General features: G+C 63.7%; 3 protein-coding genes across 3 annotated transcripts in view; 2 read left to right on the top strand and 1 right to left on the bottom strand.

Annotated features, from left to right (window-relative positions):
- Positions 1-33: 33 nt before the first annotated feature.
- Positions 34-3,579, top strand: CHLRE_14g625901v5 (uncharacterized protein). Its single transcript, XM_043070275.1, has 3 exons — positions 34-1,299; positions 1,645-1,757; positions 2,424-3,579. The coding sequence occupies exons 1-3, from the start codon at positions 127-129 to the stop codon at positions 2,902-2,904; spliced, it is 1,767 nt and encodes a 588-aa protein (XP_042916948.1). The 5' UTR covers positions 34-126; the 3' UTR covers positions 2,905-3,579.
- Positions 3,580-3,643: 64 nt separating this feature from the next.
- CHLRE_14g625850v5 (uncharacterized protein) lies at positions 3,644-13,541 on the top strand. The gene is made up of 20 exons (XM_043070274.1): positions 3,644-3,930; positions 4,014-4,097; positions 4,431-4,606; positions 5,046-5,127; positions 5,310-5,566; positions 5,923-6,055; positions 6,452-6,540; positions 6,946-7,097; positions 7,383-7,497; positions 7,797-7,859; positions 8,193-8,273; positions 8,638-8,688; positions 8,987-9,053; positions 9,350-9,408; positions 9,787-9,882; positions 10,148-10,266; positions 10,544-10,601; positions 11,108-11,250; positions 11,576-11,726; positions 12,074-13,541. The coding sequence occupies exons 1-20, from the start codon at positions 3,921-3,923 to the stop codon at positions 12,500-12,502; spliced, it is 2,415 nt and encodes an 804-aa protein (XP_042916947.1). The 5' UTR covers positions 3,644-3,920; the 3' UTR covers positions 12,503-13,541.
- Positions 13,542-13,751: 210 nt separating this feature from the next.
- CHLRE_14g625802v5 (uncharacterized protein) overlaps positions 13,752-20,862 on the bottom strand; it is an 11,792-nt gene continuing 4,681 nt past the window's right edge. The window contains exons 9-17 of the mRNA XM_043070273.1: positions 20,453-20,647; positions 19,849-19,956; positions 19,254-19,400; positions 18,913-18,966; positions 18,402-18,491; positions 17,886-17,948; positions 17,461-17,529; positions 16,909-17,076; positions 13,752-16,661 (exon numbers count right to left, since the gene is read on the bottom strand). Of these exons, the coding sequence (XP_042916946.1) occupies positions 16,632-16,661; positions 16,909-17,076; positions 17,461-17,529; positions 17,886-17,948; positions 18,402-18,491; positions 18,913-18,966; positions 19,254-19,400; positions 19,849-19,956; positions 20,453-20,647 (924 nt within the window). The 3' untranslated portion in view covers positions 13,752-16,631. The remainder of the gene's footprint in view (positions 16,662-16,908; positions 17,077-17,460; positions 17,530-17,885; positions 17,949-18,401; positions 18,492-18,912; positions 18,967-19,253; positions 19,401-19,848; positions 19,957-20,452; positions 20,648-20,862) is intronic.

Below are 20,862 nucleotides of genomic sequence, written 5' to 3'. Positions count from 1 at the left end.
GAACAATCAAGGCCCGATTTCGCTTCCTCACGAACATGCGTGCATGAATTGGGACATGCTTGCATTTTCAAAGTAAATCAACCGTTTGCAACTATGAGCGCGTCTTCAAACTGGCTCTGTGCCCGGATGCTGCGCTCCAGAGGCGCAGTCGCCGCGCGCGCACACGAGCAGCTGCTTCAAAGCTTACCTAATGGCCAAAGGTTTACATCCAGCTCGTCAGAGCTTGATCCGTCGCCGTGGCGAGCGTCGACAGTAGCCGAATCAGCCCCTACGCCGCACACCAGCGAAGGCAGTGTCGGCGGCCCGTGCTTGCCACAGTCGACGGCGTCCAGCGAGCGCTCGGCGCCAGTCGCCTCGAGCTCAGGCCGTGTGGCTTGGATCGCAGTGCCGTGGCCGCTGCCGCCGTTCTCCGGTGCAACAGCGCTGCACCAGCACGGCGCCGCAGCAACGCCAGGCCTGCCGCCGCACCCGGCCGCCTGCGCGTCTTGGCACCGGCACCTCTCCTCATCTCCCGCGGCGTCGGCGTCGGCATCGGCAGCCACACTATTCGCCTCTACCTCTGCCGCTGGCGCCGGCAGCCGATCACCCAGCGGCCGGCGCAAAGGCAGCGCCGAAGGCTCCAGAGGTGGTGGCGGCGCCGTCACGGCCTCGACGCCGCCGGAGCCGCTGCCGGCGGCGGTGGACTTCAAAGACCTGGCGTCTGCGCTCGGGCGAGCAGCAGCTGGTAGCAGTGGTGGTAGCGGCGGGTCTGCCGCCGCCGCCGCCGCCGACCCAGATGCCTTCAACTTCGTACAGGTCGGCCGGCCCATCCGCATGCGCCTGCCTCAGCCGCAGCAGTCGCGGGGGCCGCAGGACCAGGCGGCGGAGGGCGGCGGCGGCAGTAGCCCGCAGGAGCGGCGGCGGCAGCGCTGGCAGCGGCGGGAAGAAGTCGCGGCGCTCACGCCAGGCCTCGGGTCGGCTGCAAGCGGCGAGCCCGCGCACGCGAGCAGCAGCACCGGCAGTAGCAGTAGCAGTAGCACTGGCAGTAGCAGTAGCAGTAGCACCGATGGGGAACTGGACACCGCAGTTACTGACGAGGCCTCAGCGGAGCCGGGCGTGCTGGAGCGCATTCCGATGCTGCACCCCATGCAGCGGCAGCAGACGCCGCTGCACCCGCGCGCGGCGGCGGAGCTGTGGCGCGCGGCGGAGGCACTGGCGGGCAGCGGGCGGATGGTGCGGGTGGCGGTGGGGCGCCAGGGTTTGACACGCGGCGTGCTGGCCCAGGCGGGCGAGCTGCTGGAGGTGCACGAGCTGGTGCGGGTGAGTCTGGATCCGGTACGGTACGGTCTGGCATGGTCTGGCTTGGCCTGGTCCGATCCGTTTGTGCGGGGCGCTGCGCCTGGTCTGGTTGTGTCTGCTGGGACGGGTTGCGAGGGTTTGTTGTTGTCATGGCTTTTGGTACCGACCGTTGCGCGTGTTGTCTGGTTTGCAGCCCTGACAACGCCGCACACGCCGCTTGCAGCAGCCAGCAGGGCTCGACACCAAAGCTCCTTATCCTGCACGCCTCCATTGTCCTTCGCCGTTTCCATGAACGGCTGCCCCTCACTCACACATTGGTTGTCACTCAACGCGCCCACTCCCTCCCTCACACCTGCTCGCACGCAGTTGTACCTGCTGCCCAACTGCTCTCTGGAGGTGGGGTTCGTGGGCTGGGTGGCGGAGGCGGCGCTGGACTGTGTGGTGCTGAGGACCAAGGGCCGCACCGTCACGCTGTACAGGTGCGTTCGTGTGTGCGTGCGTGTGTGTGCGTGTGTGTGCGTGCGTGCCAGTGGGCGGGCAGGTGGGCGGGCGGGTGGGCGGGCGGGCGGTGGGCGAGTGGCCGGGCGAGTGGGTGGGTTAACTTTGAACCAATCCCGTAAGAAAACAGTCGCGCTGCGAGTGGGTGGGTGGACATGTGGGTCGGGGTGGGCGGGCGGGCGTGTGGGTTGGTGGGTGAGCGGTTGGGCGGGTGGGCGGCGGATCATGTGGACGGGTGGGCGGCTGGGCGGCTGGGCAGACAGGCATGTGCGTGGGCGGGCGGGCGGGACCCAGCTGGACTGCATATCATGTAACGCACGTGCACGGGTGTTTTGGTGCTTGGTTGTGGGTGCTTGGGTGTGTGGGTGGTAGTGCACAGTACCAAAAAACGGCATGGCGCAAGGTTGGCTGGTTGGGGTGGCTATGCTTGTCCGCATGACGCTGACTGGTGTCCACTTCTGTTGCTGTTTGACGCTGCTGATGGACGCTGCTGCCTTGGTGGTGGCTAGCGTGGTGGCTAGCGTGGCGACTAACGCGTGGTGACCCTTTTCAGTGAGACATAGGCGTGTAATTGTAGACACTTGCAGGGACAGGCGGTCGCCCCTGCCCCAACTGTGTTTGGCTACACCCACCGCCACAATGCGCAGGGAGCGTGGCCTGCCCCGCCCGCCCGCCAGCTTCAAGCAGTCGCCTGAGGACGAGCCCCTGCCCGCCGGACTGGGCAGCAGCAGCAGCAGCAGCAGCAGCAGCAGCAGCAGTGGCGGGAATGGCGGCGGAATTAGCAGCACTGGCGTCGGCCGTGCTGCTACAGCGACGGCGGGTGTGAGCAGGGATGAGCGGCGGCTTGGGCGTGGGCCGGCAGACGTGGAGCGTGCTGGCCGCGGTTTGGATGCTGTAGGCGCTGCCGGTGGCGGGTCCGCCGGTAGCGGGAGTGACCGTGAGGGTGGCGGCGCCTCTGGCCAAGGTGATGATGGGACGGAGGCCGGGGGCCGGGCGGCAGGCGGGGCGCTGCATCGGGGTGGCCATGCTTCGCTGGCGACGCGGTTCCGGCGGCACTGGGCGCAGAGGCGGGAGCTCGGCGTGCGGCTGCGGGTGGCGCCGGGGGTAGCGCCGCCGCCGCGGTCATAGGCCGCCTGATAGGCGGGCAAGGGGCACCGCCGTGGCGGCCGAGGGCAGTGTGAGCCGTCGTGATAGCTGCGCCAGCACCATCGATAACTGTGCTGGCTCAAAACTTCCTCAGCGAAATTGATTTTGTCGCGACCGGAAAGTGGCTTGGACTGGAGCAGCCGTTGTTTCGACCTTGAGGACGGGCGGGATGTCGGGGGCCTAGCGAGCCCTGTGAGCTTGCAACGTGTTCCTATGTGTTCTGCTTTTCGTCGGACAGCTTTCCAAGTCAAGACGTCTGCTGGATGTCTGTGCTGGGGTTGGCCCAGGAAAGCGGGATGGCCCGGCACTGTTGGATGGCCGGGCGGGCTCGGTTACATACCCCGGTCAGGTCGTCCTCAAGTAGGCAGGTTATGTGGCCGGGGGCTATGCTGGATGGCCGCGACGTCTGGATGAGTCTCCGACCCCGATGCGCTGGATGGCCCGCCCAGGCATCCTTCCCACCCTCCGGCATAGCGCAGTGGTGGGGAGTGGGGACGGCGGTTAGTCCGCTGGGCTCCGCCAGCTATACAACTCTCGGAGGCCTACCAGTAACCCCTGGCAAACATAAAATGTTCTTGTATTTCCTTAGCAAGGCTGGCAACTCGGCAGGCCCGATGTGTGAGGCGACGCCAGCGATTCATCTGCCCGACTTGCTCGATGTCACAACACTCAAGGTGTACAAGTTCACTGCTTGAATGCTAAACACATAGTTAGCGCAGATATTACAAAGTACAGTATACTGCTTAGAAGACGCAAAGACGCGAAGCTAACGCGTTCCACGCAGACGTCGACAGCTGCCACCCGCGCTTGCAGAGCTGCTGTCGCGACCTACTGTCTTTATGCTGCTTGTGTAAAGGGGTGTTTTAACTGAACCCGGCAGTCCCAGGCGACTGCGCTTTGAAAGGATGCGGTCTTGGTCTACGCGAGGCCTTTTGCTCGCGCTTCTTGCATCAGCGCTTGTTCCCAGAGCTCTATCAGCGCCTGGGCTGAAGTTATGGATGAGGAATGGTGAGGCCAACTTAGAATCAACGCGTTTCTCCGCGTGCATGTATGCATTCCTTTGCCGGGGCCTTAAAGGTCGCTGTCCGCAGGAGTCTCTGTTCGCAACTACAAAGATGAACTGGACAAGCCAGCGATGGTGACTCGGCGGACTTTGGGCGAGGAGACTGCGTCAGGTGAGCTTGTCTACCGGACGACCGGGCACCGGGCCGGCTCCGCAGAATCCTGAGCTCAGCCACCAATAGAAGTGCGTACACAGCATCCAGCGAGTGGTGTCGAAACCAAAGTCGCTCCAAGGGCCTTGGTTGCCTGCTCAGGAGGAGGTACGAGCCCGGCCGAGCACTCCCCACACTCCCTGCCACGCGCCCTGCACCAACCTTGCCGCCCACGGGCCGGCCCAACCTGTCCCCTCCGGTTCCCCAAGCCTTTACACCAAAACTGCATTTCTCCTCCAGGGAACAAGCATCGCTTTTACTTACCCGCTCCAATGTTCTGTCCGGCATCCGCAGGCGCACCGCCCGGCTACCTCTTCTGCCGCTTCTTCGGATTGCGCCACATCCTGGCAGCTTCCGACCGCACCAACGGCGGCCTGAGGCGCTGCCACACCTGCACCTTTGACGCCGACAGCTGCGTCGTGCTGTGCGCATACTGCACAGACACCTCCGGCGACCCGACACCATCGGAGGTGCGACAGCGAGGGCCGGGCACACAGCCCGCCCCATTTCGCAGCCCCCAGCAGCAGCAGAGGGATTGTGGGTTCCCATTCATGGGACGTGCGCGTCAGTGTTGGGCGTGGCGTGTGCGGTGTCCGCCTTGCACAAGGAGGGGGGTTATGTGCTCGAGCCAATGAAATAGGTTCCACTTGTCAAGGAGGGAGGGGGGCGGCACTGGAGTCAGGATGGTCAGGGTGCACAGCGTGTGTGATTTGTTTGGTTGGGCTTGGGCAAACAGACCCCCCCCCCCTGGGCTCGGGCTTCCCCCCCCCCCCCCGCACGCGCGCCACACTCACGCCACACACAGAGACACACACATACACACACACAGACACACACACACACATACACACACACACAAACCCACGCCACACACACGCGCGCCACACACTATCCATCGCCCTCCCGCAGGTTTCTCTGGAGCTGTCTCACTGCCGGCCGGCAGAGGGCGAGATCATAGCAGACACGGACGGCTACCTCATGTGCCGCATGGGTGAGCGGACTGAGAGCCGAGCCGCCCCTAACACGCGACCCGGGTTTGCATGCAGCCTGTGTGAGCCTCAAAAAGGGACCGGAAATCCCATGTGGCATGCCCTGTCCACCGCTTTGACCGACCCACACCCTTGTCCTCTGCCCTGCCTCCTCCCCTGTCGGCAAACGTACACACACGTGCAGCCCCCAACCCGCCCGACACGCCCATGCCGCCACCCGAGCCTCCCACCTACCCGCCGCCGCCGCCGCCGGTCGTGCCGGTCACACTAACCGGCACTGTGGAGGTGTACACGTCACACTTGCACAACAGCCCCAACCGTACGGCACCCTATATGTCGTATGCGGTTACGTTTGCCAACGAGAGCACGGGCTACAGCCTGAAGGCCAGTTTCAGCCTGGGCTCGCTAGCGAACACAGCGGACGTCCAGACCGGTGACCGGGTAAGTGGAGGGCGGGATGGGGGTTGAGGGGGTAGGGGTTTACATTCATGATTGTTTAAGAAGCGTGTGCGGGGGAGTGGTCTACCGGGGGGCCGGGCGATGAGCTGACTGGGGAGGTATTTATGTAGGGGGTTCGGGCGTGGCGCTGCTCCCGCTGCCCAAACACATGCGCTGGCCTGCACAAACACACACACACACACACACACACACACACACACACACACACACACACACACACACACACCACGCACAGCTCCCTTGTACTTTCAGCCACACGCGCCACGGCAACGCCCCCTCTCCTTGCCTCTCCCGCTCCGCCCCGCTCCGTCCCCCTCCCCGGCCCCTCGGCCCCGCAGTTGAGTTTCAAGGTGACGTCCGCGCCGCCCGGCGGCTCTGGGCGGCGGCACCTGCTCAGCAACTGCGACGAAGTCACCGGGCTGTGCTTCGACCCCACCGCGGCGGAGGGCAACGCCACCGCCTCGGGCAAGGGTGAGCGCGGGACGCCGCGAGGGGCCCGCCCGTGTGGGGCCTGCGAAGTGGCGCGTGTGGGTTTGGTTTGGGACCGGGCGCCCCTGGTCGGCCACCTGCTGCTGCCGGGTGGGGCTGGCAGGTTCAGATTGTTTGTTGGTTGTGGCTTACGGTTGCTGGTTCTGCCCCGCCCCTTTCCTCCTGCTTACCCGCAACACGCCCTCGTGGCCCTGCCTTCGTGCCTTGGCGCCCGCATGTGACCCCCTCCCGGGTGTTGCGTGTTGCGTGGCCTGAAACCTGATGTCGGCCCTTCCTTCGCCCGCCCTTGCTTCATGCGCCCTTCCTTTACCCGCCCTTCCTTCACCAGCCCTTCCTTCACCCGCCCTTCCTTCACCCGCCCGCTCTCGACGCCCGCAGACTTTGTTGTGGATGGCAAGGCGGTCAACATCACATCCATCGTCATGCTGGCGACTGTGTGCGGCAACAGGCCCGGCATCGACATCACGGTGCGTGGGCGCGGCGCAGGGCGGGCAGGGGGCGGCGGCATGGGAGGGGAGGGAGGGAGGGAGGGAGGGAGGGAAGGGAGGGAGGGAGGGAGGGAGGGAGGGAGGGAGGGAGGGAGGGAGGGAGGGAGGGAGGGAGGGAGGGAGGGAGGGAAGGGAGGGAGGGAGGGAGAAAGGACAGGGAGGGGAGGGTCCTTAGCCCCGCTGATTCTCACCGGGTACGTACGGGCGCGGGCAAGCCAACCCCCCCCCCCCAACAACAAACCCACCCACCCCCAGTCTTCCCCCTCGTCTCCCCCATTTCTCCCCATTCCTCCCCTATTCCTACCCGCACTTCTCCCTTATTTCTCCCCCATTTCCCCCCTTGTCTCCCCCATTCCCCCACCCCCACTCCTCCCCGCCCTGCAGAAGCTGCGCTCCACGCTGTTCAACCCCGACCAGTCCGCCGCCGTCAACAGCCGCAACGTGACGCTGCAGCACTACTACGCCACCTGCTCCTACGGCAAGGTCCAGTTCCGGCCCGAGAACAACCTGGTCACGGCGGTCAGCCTGCCCTGCACGTGAGGCGTGGGGTGTGTGTGTGTGTGTGTGTGTAAATACCAGCCTCAACTAAACCAAACCCAGCTAAAACGAGGGGGTAAGGGGGGGCAGAGGGAGGGGCATTGGGGAGCGTGGAGGGAGGGGCATCGGGGAGGGTGGACAAAACGCATGGATGCGGCAGAAGGCATGGGCAAAAGGGGAAGGCGGCCGGAGACCCAGGAGGGGAGGGAAAGAGCGGGCGGGCGGTGCATCCCTCCCCCTCCCCCCTTACTGATAGCTCCGCCGCCGCCGCTACCATTATGCAGAGCGCTGTACCAGACGTCGTCGTCTGGTGTGCAGACCTGGTACAAGAGCCAGACCAGCTGCGACGCACCAGAGCTGTACGGCTGGATGCGGGACGCACTGGCGCAGGCGCAGACGGTGGGGTGGGGTGGGTGGGGGTTTTTATGAACACCAGCCCAAACCACGGCAAACCAGACCAAGCTAAACTAGCGGAGCACAGGCAGAGGCGTTAGCTGCAAGCGGGGGGCGGGGATGGGGCAGACAGAGAAACACAGGGCGGGCGTTCATCCACACGGGTATGTCGACGGTCTGGGAGAGGCGTCTCATCCCTGCACGCCCTTGCTGCAGTTGCTGACCGCCACACACGCAGCACCCCCGCAAGCGCCTTGTTTCATGTACGGTATGCGTGTGCCCACTCTGTCCCCTCACACGCACAGAACCTGGGCCTGGCCTCCACCACGCCCTACAAGCGCAAGGTGCTGTTCCTGCCCAACCGCCAGGTGTGTGCGGCGACATGCGCGCGCGCACACACACACACACACACACGCACACACACACACACACGTGCTTCCTTAGTTCATTTTTTGCACAGAGATGCGCGTGCGTTGTATGTGTTTAAACGCATTCTTCTGCACGCCCTGCTGCTCTTCGTGTTGGATTTCCGGAGTTCGCCATTGTTTTGTCCTCGCCGCTCCACTGCGGTGCGCGCTCCCACCAAGCCCCCCTTCCTCAGTTCCTCTCCACCTCGCCCCTCACCCGACCCCATCCCTCATCCCTCTCGTGCCCCTCACCCCACCTCCTCCGTCATCCCTCGCCTCCCCCTAAACAAACAGGCCTGCGACTGGCCGGGTATGGCCAGTGTGGGCTGTGATGCCTCCTGCAATACCTGGATCAACCAGATGAGCAACACCAACGTGAGATCGTGCGCGTGTGTGCTGTGTGTCGGCATGTGTGTGTGGTTTGGGGGGGGAGGGGGTTGTAGATACCCGCCCGAACTAAGCCGAACCCAATGCAAAAAGACCGGGGGGAGGCGGGGAAGTTGTTTTTGAAGGGGTCGGGTGTGAGAGAGGCACCGGCAGCAAGCGGGCGGGGCTGCGGGCGGCCGGGCGTGAGGGTGGGGCTCAGCGGGCGGCCGGGCGTGAGAGTGGGGGTCAAGAGCGCTCTTCCGCCCATCTCCTACCCCACACCTTGCCTACCCACGGCCCCTTGCACCCTCATGCCAACCCACCTCTCCCTCCGCCTACGTGTGTGTACGCGTGCATGCGCACATGCACACAGGTGGACATGCAGGTGCTGTTCCAGGAACTGGGACACAACATCGGCCTGCAGGTGAGCTGAGTGTGTGCGTGTTTTGTGTGCGTGTTTTGTGTGCGTGTTTTGTGTGCGTGTTTTGTGTGCGTGTTTTGTGCGTGTGTGTGTGTGTGTGTGCGTGTGTGTGTGCGTGTGTGTGTACAATGTGCGTGTGTGTGTGTGTGTGTGTGTGAGTGAGTGCGTGTGTGTGTGTGTGAGTGCGTGTGCGTGTGTGTTGAAACTAGCGATTTTGGCATGCACTCACCGAGCCACTGGGCGCCCTGCCCACGCTTCCCCTCCTGCAAACCTGACCCAAACCCCAACCGCCGGTCTGCAGCACGCCAACCGCTGGATAGACGGCGTGAACCAGGAGTACGAGGACTTCACGGACCCCATGGGAACAGGTGGGGAGGGGGTGGGGAGGGTGGGCTGGGGGTGGGGGTGGAGGTTGTTCATACCATAGCGATGCGGGTTCGGTGTGGCGATGGTTCTGTCTCCGTACCTACCTTCGCCTTCGCGCCACCTGCAAAACCCGGCACACCCCCACTGCACCCCTGGCCACGCTCTCCCATCCCCTCCCCCCCTCCCTCCGCTAGTTTGGCTTAGTTTGGTTCAGTTTGGACTGGTATTTACAGCTCTCCCCCCCATACACGCACACACGCCACACACACACACACACACACGCCACACGCCCCGCCAGGCTGGGTCCAAAATGACGACTACCAGAACAAGACCATGATCTGTCTGGGCGCGGCGGAGGTGGGTGAGGGCGAGGAGGGTGCGTGCGTGTGTGTGTGTGTGTGTGCGCGCGCGCGTGTGTGTGTGTGTGTGGTGCTGGGTGCAGAATGACGAGGACGAGGCAGGCAGCAACGGCTGCGGAGCACTCGCTCGCACCTAGGCAAGGTTCCCGCCCTCCACCCCACCCCACCCCATGCGCCGCAGCCGCCCGGCGCTGGGTGCAGAAGGGGGTGCTTGGTGCAGGAGGCGGGGGCCCGGACCTGATCGCTTTCACGGTCTTCCGCATCCACACCTGTTCTTCATTCTGTGACCCCCCTTACATATACACACGCGCACACACACGCACACACACACACACACACACACACACACACACACACACACACACACACACCGCAGGCCTACAAGGCTGGCTGGGTGCTGCCCGCCGCCTCCTTCAACCTGACTGAGGACCTGGTGCCCGGCTACCCGGTCACACTCATACTGCCATCCATGGTGGGGAGGACGTGTGTGTGTGGGGGGGGGGGGGCTGGTAGTGGCGCACGGGTCCCGTCCCCTTGCCCTTGTGCCTCCGCAACACGGCAGCGCAGTGCAGCGCATTTTGCCCAGGGAGCTCGTGACCCCCATTCCCCTCACTCGTGTGTGGTTTCCCCTCCTTACTCGCCCCTGTGTCACGCCCCCTGCCCCCGCCACACACACACACACACACACACACATGCCCAATGCTTTCCTTGTGCTCTTTAACACACGCGCCCAACAGCACGCGACTGACACCAACTTCCTGTACATCAACGTGACCAGCCTGCCCGCCTACAAGCCCTCCTGGCCCGCCAACGCGCAGCCGCTCAACCGCACCAACCAGCTGTTTGTCAGCTACAGGTGGGGGGGGGGGGGCGGGCGGGTGCGTCAGGGGCGCGTCAGCGCGCGGGTGCTGCTTTCCCCCGTGCTCCTTAGGTCACATGCGCTCCTTAGGTCACATGCGCTCCTTAGGTCACATGCGCTCCTTAGGTCACGCGGTAACCTGGCTTGGCCCCTTGATGTCCTCCATCCTGATTCACGCGGCCCCTGTCTTGCTTGTTTGGAGACTGGCCTGTGTGCGCGCGCCTGCCCCCCGCCCGGCTACGGTCTTTATAAACACACATCCTCATACACACAGGGTGCGGCAGCCCGCGCCCGGCTTTGACTCGGGCCTGACGACCGACATGAGCAAGAAGGTGTGTGTGCCCGTGCATGCGTGCGCATGTGCGCCTGTCGGGAGGGTGTGCGCGGAGTGGGGGACAGAGGGCATTGGTTTGGGGGGGGGGGTTGGAAATACCAGCCCAAACTAAACGGGGGGTTGATGTGGCCGAGCCCAAGCGACAGAAATGTACGGGCCCGTTGTCACCCCTTTTGTCGAGAGGCCGGGGAGCCCCGTGGTGGGGCGGCTGGCGGCGTGGGGACTTGCACGGGCGTGGGGACTTGCACGGACACGTGCACGGACACGCACGCGAGCGCGCCGTGTCTGGGTCCTCTCCGCTTGCTGGCCTTCGAACGCGCACGCACGCCATCGCATTCATTTCGGGCGAGCTAGCGGCCACCCAACATCACGCCCAACCTGTACCCCCCCCCCCAACCGCACTCATTCCCCGGCCCATAACGCGCCTGCTATACTACGGTACTGTTCCTGGCTACGCGTCCACTTCTTTCAATATATAATCATAATTTAACCCCTCCGCGTCAGATCTACATCCACAACTTCAACGCCACGCTGCGGTCGCCGCCGCGGCCCGACCCGGGCGACGCCGCCATGAAGACGTCGCTCATTGCCATCCTGGGCACCCGGGCCGGCTCCGTGCAGGGCATGGACGTCAACACCGCATTCAGGTGAGGGGGCGGCGGTCCTCGGCAGGCACGGGGCCTGGCGAGGCATACACACACACACGCACACGCGCGCACACACACGCACACGCGCGCGCACACACACACACACGCACACGCGCGCGCACACACACACACACACACACGCACACGCGCGCGCACACACACACACGCACACGCGCGCGCACACACACACACACACACACACACACACACACGCACACGCGCGCGCACACACACACACACACACACACACACACACACACACACACACACACACACACACACACACACACACGCACGCACGCACGCACGCACACACATGCCCCAGGTTCGACTTCGGCCCTCTGGCGGGCGGCCGCACCTCCGTCAACGGCCTCCACATCAAGCCGCTGTCGCTGGACGCCGCCTCCGCCACCCTCACCGTCTGCTACTTCGCGGTCGCCAAGGAGAGCGACGCGGAGGGCGGCTGCAGCAACGGGGTGCGTGCGTGGTGGCGCCTGAGGGCCCTGGGGAGGGAGGGAGGGAGGCAGGGAGGGTGTCACTCGTGTTTGTATGGGAATGGGATCAGGGGAGCGGGGAGGGTTGAGGGAGGGAGGGATAGGTGTGGCATTGGGGCTGGCGGTTGCAGTCGCGGTGGCGTTGGCGGTCGCATTGGCGGCTGCGGTGGCGGTGGCGGTGGCACGGGGCGGGGATGGCCGTGCCCCACACCTCCATCTCGAGCACATGCGCCACCCATCGATGGCACCATGATGCAGCGGCATGCCCGTCGCATTTGCGTCACCTGCTTGCTGACCTGTCACTCCTCCGTCGTTTGCATGACACGCAGATCGACGATGACTGTGACGGCTACGCCGATGAAGCGGACACGGACTGCGGCGGCGTGCGCTCCCCGCCGCCCGCCAAGTCTCCGCCTCCTCCTCCCCCCACCAAGTCACCCCCGCCGCCCCCACCCGTCAGATCTCCCCCGCCACCTGTCAAGTCGCCGCCGCCGCCCAAGTCACCGCCACCGCTCAAGTCGCCGCCACCGCTCAAGTCACCGCCACCGCTCAAGTCGCCCCCACCGCCTGCCAAGTCGCCCGTGCCGCTGCTGACCTCGCCGCCCCCGCCGCTGGCGGCCGCCGTCAAGTCGCCGCCGCCGCCCAAGCCGCCCAAGAAGCGGCCTCCGCCTCCTCCAGGCGCCTCTGGGCACCACCGCCGCACCCAGCTGCTGGGTCAGCACCAGCACCAGCGCCGCCGCATCCGCGCGGCGGTGTGAGGCGATGATGAGCGAGCGGCGTTGCCCTTACTTGCGTCTCTCACGGCCTGCTGCTGATGCAGCAGCCGGCCGTCAGTAGGCTGTAGTGCGCGCCAACGCGCGTCATTGTTGCTGCGACATCTCGCGCAACTTACTTGTTATGGGTGCCGCGGCCGGGCTACCTGGTGGTGAGAGGATATGGCTGGACACTGCGCCTACAATAATAATGTTTGGGCATGCATCGCCCAATGCATTTGCGGAACCTAGGGTTGCAGTTGTTTGTTTTCACGACTTGGTGGCGTTGACGGCATGACGTGGCTGCTGTGGGTTTTGCAGTTGGGGTCGAACAGTTGAGGACTCGCTTACCGTGTTGCGGGCGTGAGCGGGGGCGGCGGAGTGCGCGGTTGACGCACTGTCCGGTGTCCACAACCCCAATCAAGACCAGACCGTGATGTGGAATGAAATGCGGAATTGCATTCTTACTGCCCGCTAAAGCGGCATGTTGCACACTGTGTGCACTTTTTGTAACGCGCCCGGGCATCGTGCGTTTGCCGGCATGGGTACATGAGGTTGAGTGTGTGCGGCAACCATCCCTGGCAGGACAGGTGTGTACCTCTCTCTGTGTGCGTGCGTGCGTACGTGTGCGTTTTTCTGTGCTTGTGCCGGCGGCGGCAGTGGACCGACTGCCGCTCCATGCGGGGTGTCTGGTCCCACGTCTGGTCCTAACGTGGGCGCCAGTGTACATACGTTTCCACACGGGTCAGACTGCCTATCTTGCGCCTTTCGTCCTTGCAACATACATGCACTTATTAGAATTCATGACGTTGTTTGGTTGGGGCGCGCGCGGTGCCATGACTGGGACGAAGCGCCTACGTAGTTGCAGCCAGGTGCTGCGAGTACATTGTTGGTGCACTTTTTGACAACATTACTTGCGATGTGAGCGTTGCCAGGATTACTGCTGCGGTGCTGCCCATCCATGTATGGTAGCCGTACTGTTGCTGTCAAAGAAAGATGTATGTGCATCCCTGCGCCCCAATTATTACTGTAATGCTTCAGACGGCATGCCTTCTTCTGCAGATACAGTAGCAAGGATGAGGCAGCATAAGGGCGCAGACCACAAACCACGCACGCAGCACGCAGCAGCGCGCGCACGCACGCACCGACAGCGGGGCGGAGGCTGTGGCCACCGCACCACACGCACGCACATGCATACCGAGGCACGCTGCTGTCCAGAATGTCCTGGATGCACCCCAGCGGGTACGGTAACATGCATACCTTATCGTGACAATGTAGTGACCGCGTTATTCACCTTCAGGTCAACACAAGGGCGTAGCTGGCCGTTCCCTCTTCGCTACCACCACGATGAGGGACACCCAAGGGCTCATACTTCGGGCGACACACCTTGTCAGCGCAAGCCATCAACCCAAGTATCCCCCTTCCCTCAAGCCCCGTCAGGACTCAAGCTTTCCCGCTCACAAGACTCAAGGCCGTCACCAGAGTTAGCGCGTGCCTGAGCAGTTGATTGAGTTCTGCAGCACACAAGGTAACCGCGGTTACAGCACTTGTGAACGTCCTCATACAGTCCTAGTGTGCCCCCAGCGACATCAGACGATTCCAGGGCAGCCCCGTTACTCCACAAGCTAGTCACACGACTGTTTCACGCGCAAATATTTGGCGGGGGACTGGGGGTATGGCGCTTTTGGTCACAGCCCCACCGAACAGCAATGCCTACCATAGGCACTTCATAATCCTTGGCTGCACCACGCCATCCATCGCACGGCAAGCGCGAATCATCAGGCAGGCAATGCCAGCACAGTTCGGCCCACGCGCAATGAAGGAAGGCATGCCAATGGGGATACCGAATCCAAGCATTGCGGTTGGATCCCAAGGCTCACACACGGCCCGCGCGCGAGTGCGGTCGCAACCAGAAGTATGCACGACACTTGCGTTACCGGTAACTGCGAACTGTACAACGCAATTGGTGCTGCACTTCTGTCCTCGCCGCCACGGTCCGGTGTTACTTCCACCCGACAGACACCGCGGCCTTGTCATCGTCTCCGGGTATTGGGGTAAATGGTTCCACGTAACCCGTCTGCCGCCACCTTCGCCCAGGGATAACACCCTGAGCACTGCCCGTCCCTTCAACACACACACTTACAGGCACTTGTCGCCTACACAGTGCTGCGTGTTTCTTCCCTTGCGCACACTCGTGTAACACAGACACTCAGCAGGCAAGGTTGCTCGCCCAACTGAAGGATTGCCACTTGAGGCAAGTCACTAAAGCGCTTCATTCGTCCACCCATCCATTCCACAGTCAATGCAATGCCACACAGACACGCACTGGCTCAGTTAGTGTCGTTACAGGTTCAGGAATGCACACTTCCAACCCTGTAACGCATTATCATCATCAGACACAAACGTGGCCCCCCTCCCCCCCAAAGCGCAACGCAGTTCCGTGGCACCCGCGCACATGGCAGTCTTATAGTCCGTCTTACTAACTAGGCAAGGACACGCCTGCGCCCCTGTCTACATGCTCGAGCACACGTTCGTACACATCCGCACCACTGTCTGCATGTACGCTTGTGTTGTGCCCGGCTGTTGCAAAGCACACACACACACCAACGTTGCGCAGCGGGCAGGTGCCTATCTAGGATCCACCGTACGCGCTTTACGCCATGTGAGGCATTTACGAAGGACACCGCGAGCGCTTCTGAAAGCCAGAGAGCATCGTCGCATTGGTGTGGCCCGGTGTGGCGGCTCCTTTTGCAGATGCCGCATTAGATGCATCCCATCGCCGCCATGAGTCCTTCTGCTGTTCTCCATGGCACCAACCAAAGCAAGAATCGCGGTCGCGGCGAGCATCACGCCCAGAGGCGCTCGGCACAGGTAGGCACACCCCGCGTCAAGGCAGCACCAGCACCACCACCCCTGGCGCGCCGCGCAAGCGAACGTCGCCGTGTACGGTATCACCGGTACTGCATCAGCGCATTATGGCCCCCTCTAAGTCTAGCCTGTACTAGTGCACTCTGCAGCAGTGTCGGCCCTCAGCAGTTCCTACACTGCCCGCTTCGACTAGAGCCTGCCTCCCTCCCGCACATCCGCAGGCGATACCGGCAGGCAAGACGCGACGGGTCTCCACGGCTCACTAGTTGCCTGAGTCTCGTTGCGGGACTGGATCTGCGCACAACCAATCTGTAACAACGATCGACAACCTGCCTCCACCTAGCACGCACGGCATCCCAGGCGCATGTCCTGGCCCGGGCAAACTGTTGCACCCCTGCGCCCAGCAGCCACCCAGCAGCCATCGGCCAGCACCCAGCAGCCATATACCAAATGCACGTAAGCCTCGCCGCGACAGCGGGCGCACTCCCCTTGCGCGCGTGCCGCGCCGAAGCCAAACGCTGTCTGCCGTACACGCGGCACCGCAGCCCCCAGCCCCAAGGCCCAGGCAAGCTTTCTGCTGACACTGCACAATTGCACCACTTGTAGGCACATCACGTTACCAAGCTGCAACAAACGCGACGGGGCTCTTGAAACCTCGCCATTGACACGTCATGGACACATTGGCCCGTGCATCACACGAGGGCCTGCCTTGCACCGGCCATCGGCATTGCCAGCCGGATCCTGACCGCATCACCACCCCATGCAAGCGAACCAGCAATCATATCCTGAAGCGTGCGGTTTTGGGGCGCCCTGTTCAGCCCGGACAGGAGGCGTGTGGTGCTCCCAGTCCAGTTCCAGTCCCAAGGGACTGAACACGGTCGCCGACTGCTCAGCCACGTTCGTCCGTTAACACTGTCCGCTTTCCTGCCGCGGCACTACGGTACGGGCCCCAGAGTTCACAGCAGCACTGCCTCAGCCCGGCTGCGCGCAGCAGCCCTCGCCCATACCGCCAGCCAACGCGCCGCGTGACAAAGCGCGGCAAGCGCCGTCATCGCCCCCCCTGCACATGCTCCGCCGCTCCTGCTTCTCAACCCCTGCATAAAGAGCCCTGGCGGTAACAGAGCAAGCCTCGCCAAACCATTTGAAGAGCCGAGCCCATCACATCATCAGCATACACGCGAAACAGTCTGCGACTCAGAGAATGCCTTTTCTTTTTCACACGTCGCTCCGGTCGCCAACACGTATCGTACAATGAGCAGTGGCTGAATCAGGTGAAGAAGAAGGTTTTAATGTCACCCTGCAGACAAGGACAGAGCGGGGTAAGGCACATGCCTGTTACACTACAGTCACGTGTTACCGCCCTCAACCGCGCAACACGCCTCCCTGACCAGCCCTGACTCATCCCTCGAGCCTTGACGCACCGCATTCCACCATCCACCCCAACGCCCCAACTCCCACCGCCCTGCAATCCCCCGCCCCAACCCCCCCCCCCGGCCTATAACTCCCCCACGCCATCGCCCCGCCCCAACCCGTCATCGCCTCACCTTGGCGAACACGATGCCGCAGCCCGGGCACTTGCGGTTGCGCGCAGTGAGGGTGCGGTCAATGCACACGTCACAGAACACGTGACAGCACTTGGTGATGATGCGGTTCTTCTGGCGCTCGTGGCACACGTTGCAGTTGAGCAACTGACGCATGGCGTCCACCTCCTCCTGCGCGGGGGCGGTTGAGTTTGGGTTGGGTTTGGGCTTTGGGCTGTGTCTGGTTTTGGGTTGGGGCTTGAGAGAGAGGTTGAGCGGTTTGGGTTCAGCAATGCGGGTTTGGGTTGATTGCGCGCTGGTTGGCTTGTTGGGCACCTTGGCCATGTGCCGGGACGCCGCGCGAGACAGCACCGTGGCACCCGGCGCACGCAGCAGCCACCGCCCGCAAACCGCATGCAGCAGTCCCATACGCCTTGTTGAGGCGCCCTGCCCGCCCCCCAACTGGGTTCGCAATGGTTTACTTTGGGGTTAAAATTACTCACTCCCGTGCCCACGGGCGCCCCGAATCGCCCGCCCCCCGACCCGCCCCCGACCCGCCTCCCCCCAACCGCCCACCTGCAGCTCTCTGGCTGCGCCCGAGGGCGTGGCGGCCTTCTTCAGCTTCTCCACCTTGCCCTGCAGCGACTGCGGCGCAGGAGTGGGAGGGTGGGAGTAGAGGAGAGAGGGTGGGTGGGGGAGTGAGTGGGAGGACGAGCACAGGATTAACGAGGGCAAGTCAGATGGGCACCGCAGGAGTGGTGTCGCAATGTGAAAGCCGTGCGCGCCACCGCTGGAAGAAAGCAGCTGCTGGTTGTGGGTGCACTGTGGGCCAGACCTACAAACTGCCTCTTGGCAAGCTGCGCCTGCCGTGTCGCGTCGCATTCCCCAGAATCCCCTCCCCCAGAATCCCCGGCCCCACAAAACTCGGCCCCAGAACACCCCCCTGAGTGCCCTCCCGCTGCTGCTGCCCCTGCTGCTGCCCCTGCCGCTGCCGCCCTCACCTTGACCTCCTCCTCCACGCGCTGTCGCTTGCTCTTCTCCTTGACATGCTTCTGGTCCGCCTCCTGCGATGGGGTGTGGGGGGGTTACATTCATGATTAATTAAGAAGTGAAAGCGTAGGCAGGTACAGTCGCATAGTAGACGTGTGGGGGTGGCGGCCAGGCGAGGGAGACGCGGCGACGTTTAGTGCAGTACGGGTCGTCAGCGGGTGCCGTGTGTTTGCAGCATATGCGTATGACGCGGGGGTGAGGACGCAAGACCAGGTGCGGCGCTGTAGGCGCCTCACGCCTGCCTTCAGGTCACCCGGCCCACTGCCCCTAGCCCTACAGCTTGTTTGCCGACTGCTTGTTCGCTTGTGGGTGGATCTTTCCAAAAGCATCTCCTCCCCCACCAGCTCCTCCCTCCCTCCCTCCCTCCCTCCCTCCCTCCCTCCCTCCCTCCCTCCCTCCCTCCTCCCTCCCTCCCTCCCTCCCTCCCTCCCTCCCTCCCTCCCTCCCTCCCTCCCTCCCCCCCTCACCTCCAGCGCCTGTCGCTTCAGGTCCACCTGCCGCGCCGCGCCCTCCAGCTGCTGCTGCAGCGCCGCCAGCGCGTCCTCGCGCCGCTTCACCTGCGGGGGGGGGGGGTTACAATCATGATTAGTTAAGGAAGTGGTAGACGGTAGACCATCTTGCGGAACATCAAGCGTTACCGACGGGGAGGGGGTTACATTCATAGCTTATTTTGGAGGAAGTGGTAGACGGTATACAATCTTGGGGGGTTACATTCATGATTATTTAAGGAGGGAAGGCGAGGCAGAGGGTGCGGGGGCGCGAGAGCCACGTGGTGCTGAGTGCCGACTGCAGGAGTTTATTGCGAAGCCATGTTGGAGGTCTACCGCGGTCTGGCGTGGCTTTACGACGATGACAAGCACCTTGGGTGAGCACACAACCCATCGCCGTTCGCACAAGCTGCACGACCAAGCCGAAGACGGCGAATGGGTTGTGTGCGCACCCAAGTTGCTACCGGCCATCTCCCTCTCCCCCGCCTACCTCTAGTGACGCCGCCTCGATTTTGAGGGTGCCCGCCCGCAGCTGCTCCTTGGCCTGTGGTGCGGGTGCGGAGATGCGGGGGAGATGTGGGGCGATGCGGGGAGATGCGGGCGAGATGTGCGGAGATGCGGGGAGTTGTATGGAGATCGGGGAGGTGTTGGGGAATGTGTGGAGATGTGCGGAGGTCGGCGGAGATGCGGGGGGATGTGCGGAGTTTTAGGGATGTGGGCGAGATGAGGACAGTCTCTGTCTGCCTCCCAACAGCCTCTCTTACAAAACCCGCAGAAGCCATACATTCGTGCCATACATCGCTGCAACCAATCCAACCCAACCCAGCCCACCTGTGCCAGCTCGCCCGCCAGTCGCGCCAGGTCCCGCTCCAGCGCCTCGCGCACCCCCGCCGCCTCCGCCACCTCGCGCTGCAGCCGCTCCGCCTCGGCGCGCGCGGCGGCGGCGGCCTCCGTTAGCTGCGGCACCTCCTGGGACAGCTGCAGGGGGGTTACATTCATGATTAATTAAGAAGTGAAGTCGTAGACAGGTACAGTAGCAGCGTAGACGCGGGGGGGGGGTTACATTCATGATTGTTGAAGAAGTGAAGGTGAAGGGTGGTGTTGCAAGAAGGATTGATTGTGGGATGGAGTGGCGGGACGGCCGTGCCCTGCATGCTGTGCTGTGTGGTCCTGGCCTCGGCCTCGGCATCCCGCCCCGCCCCGCCCCGCCCCGCCCCACCTCTCCCTCCGCCTCCACCCCCTACCTTGAGCCCCACCGTCTCCATCACCTACCTTGAACCCCTCCGCCACCACCCCCTGTATCTCAAACCCCTCCACCCCCTCCGCCTCCCCCCCACCCCCCGCCACCTTCGAGCCGCCTCCGCCACCACCCCCCTGTATCTCAAACCCCTCCACCCCCTCCGCCCCCCCCCCGCCCCCCCCCTACCTTGAGCCGCTCCGCCACCACCGCGTTTGTGGCCTCGTCCTTGTCCGCCAGCAGCGCCACCAGCCGCCCGTTCTGGGCCTGCAGCTCCTCGTAGGCGGAGGCCATGGCCTGTAATGAGGGGGGGGGTTAACATTCATGATTAGTTAAGGAAGTGGTAGACGGTAGACCATCTTGCGGAACATCAGGCGTTAGGGGGTGGGGGTTACAAGGATTGGTACAGACAAGTGTAGCGAAGTAGACAGCAGGTGTGGTGTTGCGCGCACCGATGACCGACGGGGTGCAGGTGGGGTTACATTCATGATTAGTTGAGGTTGTGTGTGTGTGTGTGTGTGTGTGTGTGTGTGCGGGTGGGACGTGAGGAGGGTGAGAGTAAGAGACGACTGGGCACTGTGGGCAGGTGCGCAAGTGCAGGGCAGGTGCGCAGGCGCAGGGCCCGGAGGAGGAGGAGGTCGTGCAAGGGCAATTGTGAGCACGACGTGAGAGAGGGCAACCAAGTGCGCGCGGCAAGGAAGGGTTTTGCTATTGTCAGTTGGCACGGCTACGGCCACGGCTACGGCCACGGCCACGGCCACGGCCACGGCTACTTTAGCCCGAGGCGCCGCACCTCGATTTCCTGCGTGTACAGCTCGATCTCGCTCCGGCTGTGCGCCAACTGCGCCGCCACCTCCGCCGCCTGCCGCTGCGCCGCCGCCACCGCCAGCCGCGCCTCGTCCGCCTCCGCCGCCGCGCCCTCCGCCGCAGCGCGCGCCGCCTTCTCCGCAGCCGCCAGCTCGCGGATGGTCCCGTGCAGTGCGTGCCCCTGTGGGGTGGAATTGGTGCAAGCAGGAGCGGTGGTGGGAGCACGTGTGAGGATTGACTTACACGCTGCAAAGCGGAAATCTTCGGAGGCACGGTGGCAAACACCGCACCCGTACCACCCCAACACCCGCAAGTCCACACCGGCACACCCGCCCATCCCCTCCTACCCGCCCGCCCACCCGTCCCTTCGTCCAGCGCCCACCCGCACGCCGGCAC

Source organism: Chlamydomonas reinhardtii, chromosome 14 (genome assembly GCF_000002595.2).
Source record: "Chlamydomonas reinhardtii strain CC-503 cw92 mt+ chromosome 14, whole genome shotgun sequence".
Lineage (NCBI taxonomy): Eukaryota > Viridiplantae > Chlorophyta > Chlorophyceae > Chlamydomonadales > Chlamydomonadaceae > Chlamydomonas > Chlamydomonas reinhardtii.
This window is presented reverse-complemented; position numbering and strand designations above follow the sequence as displayed.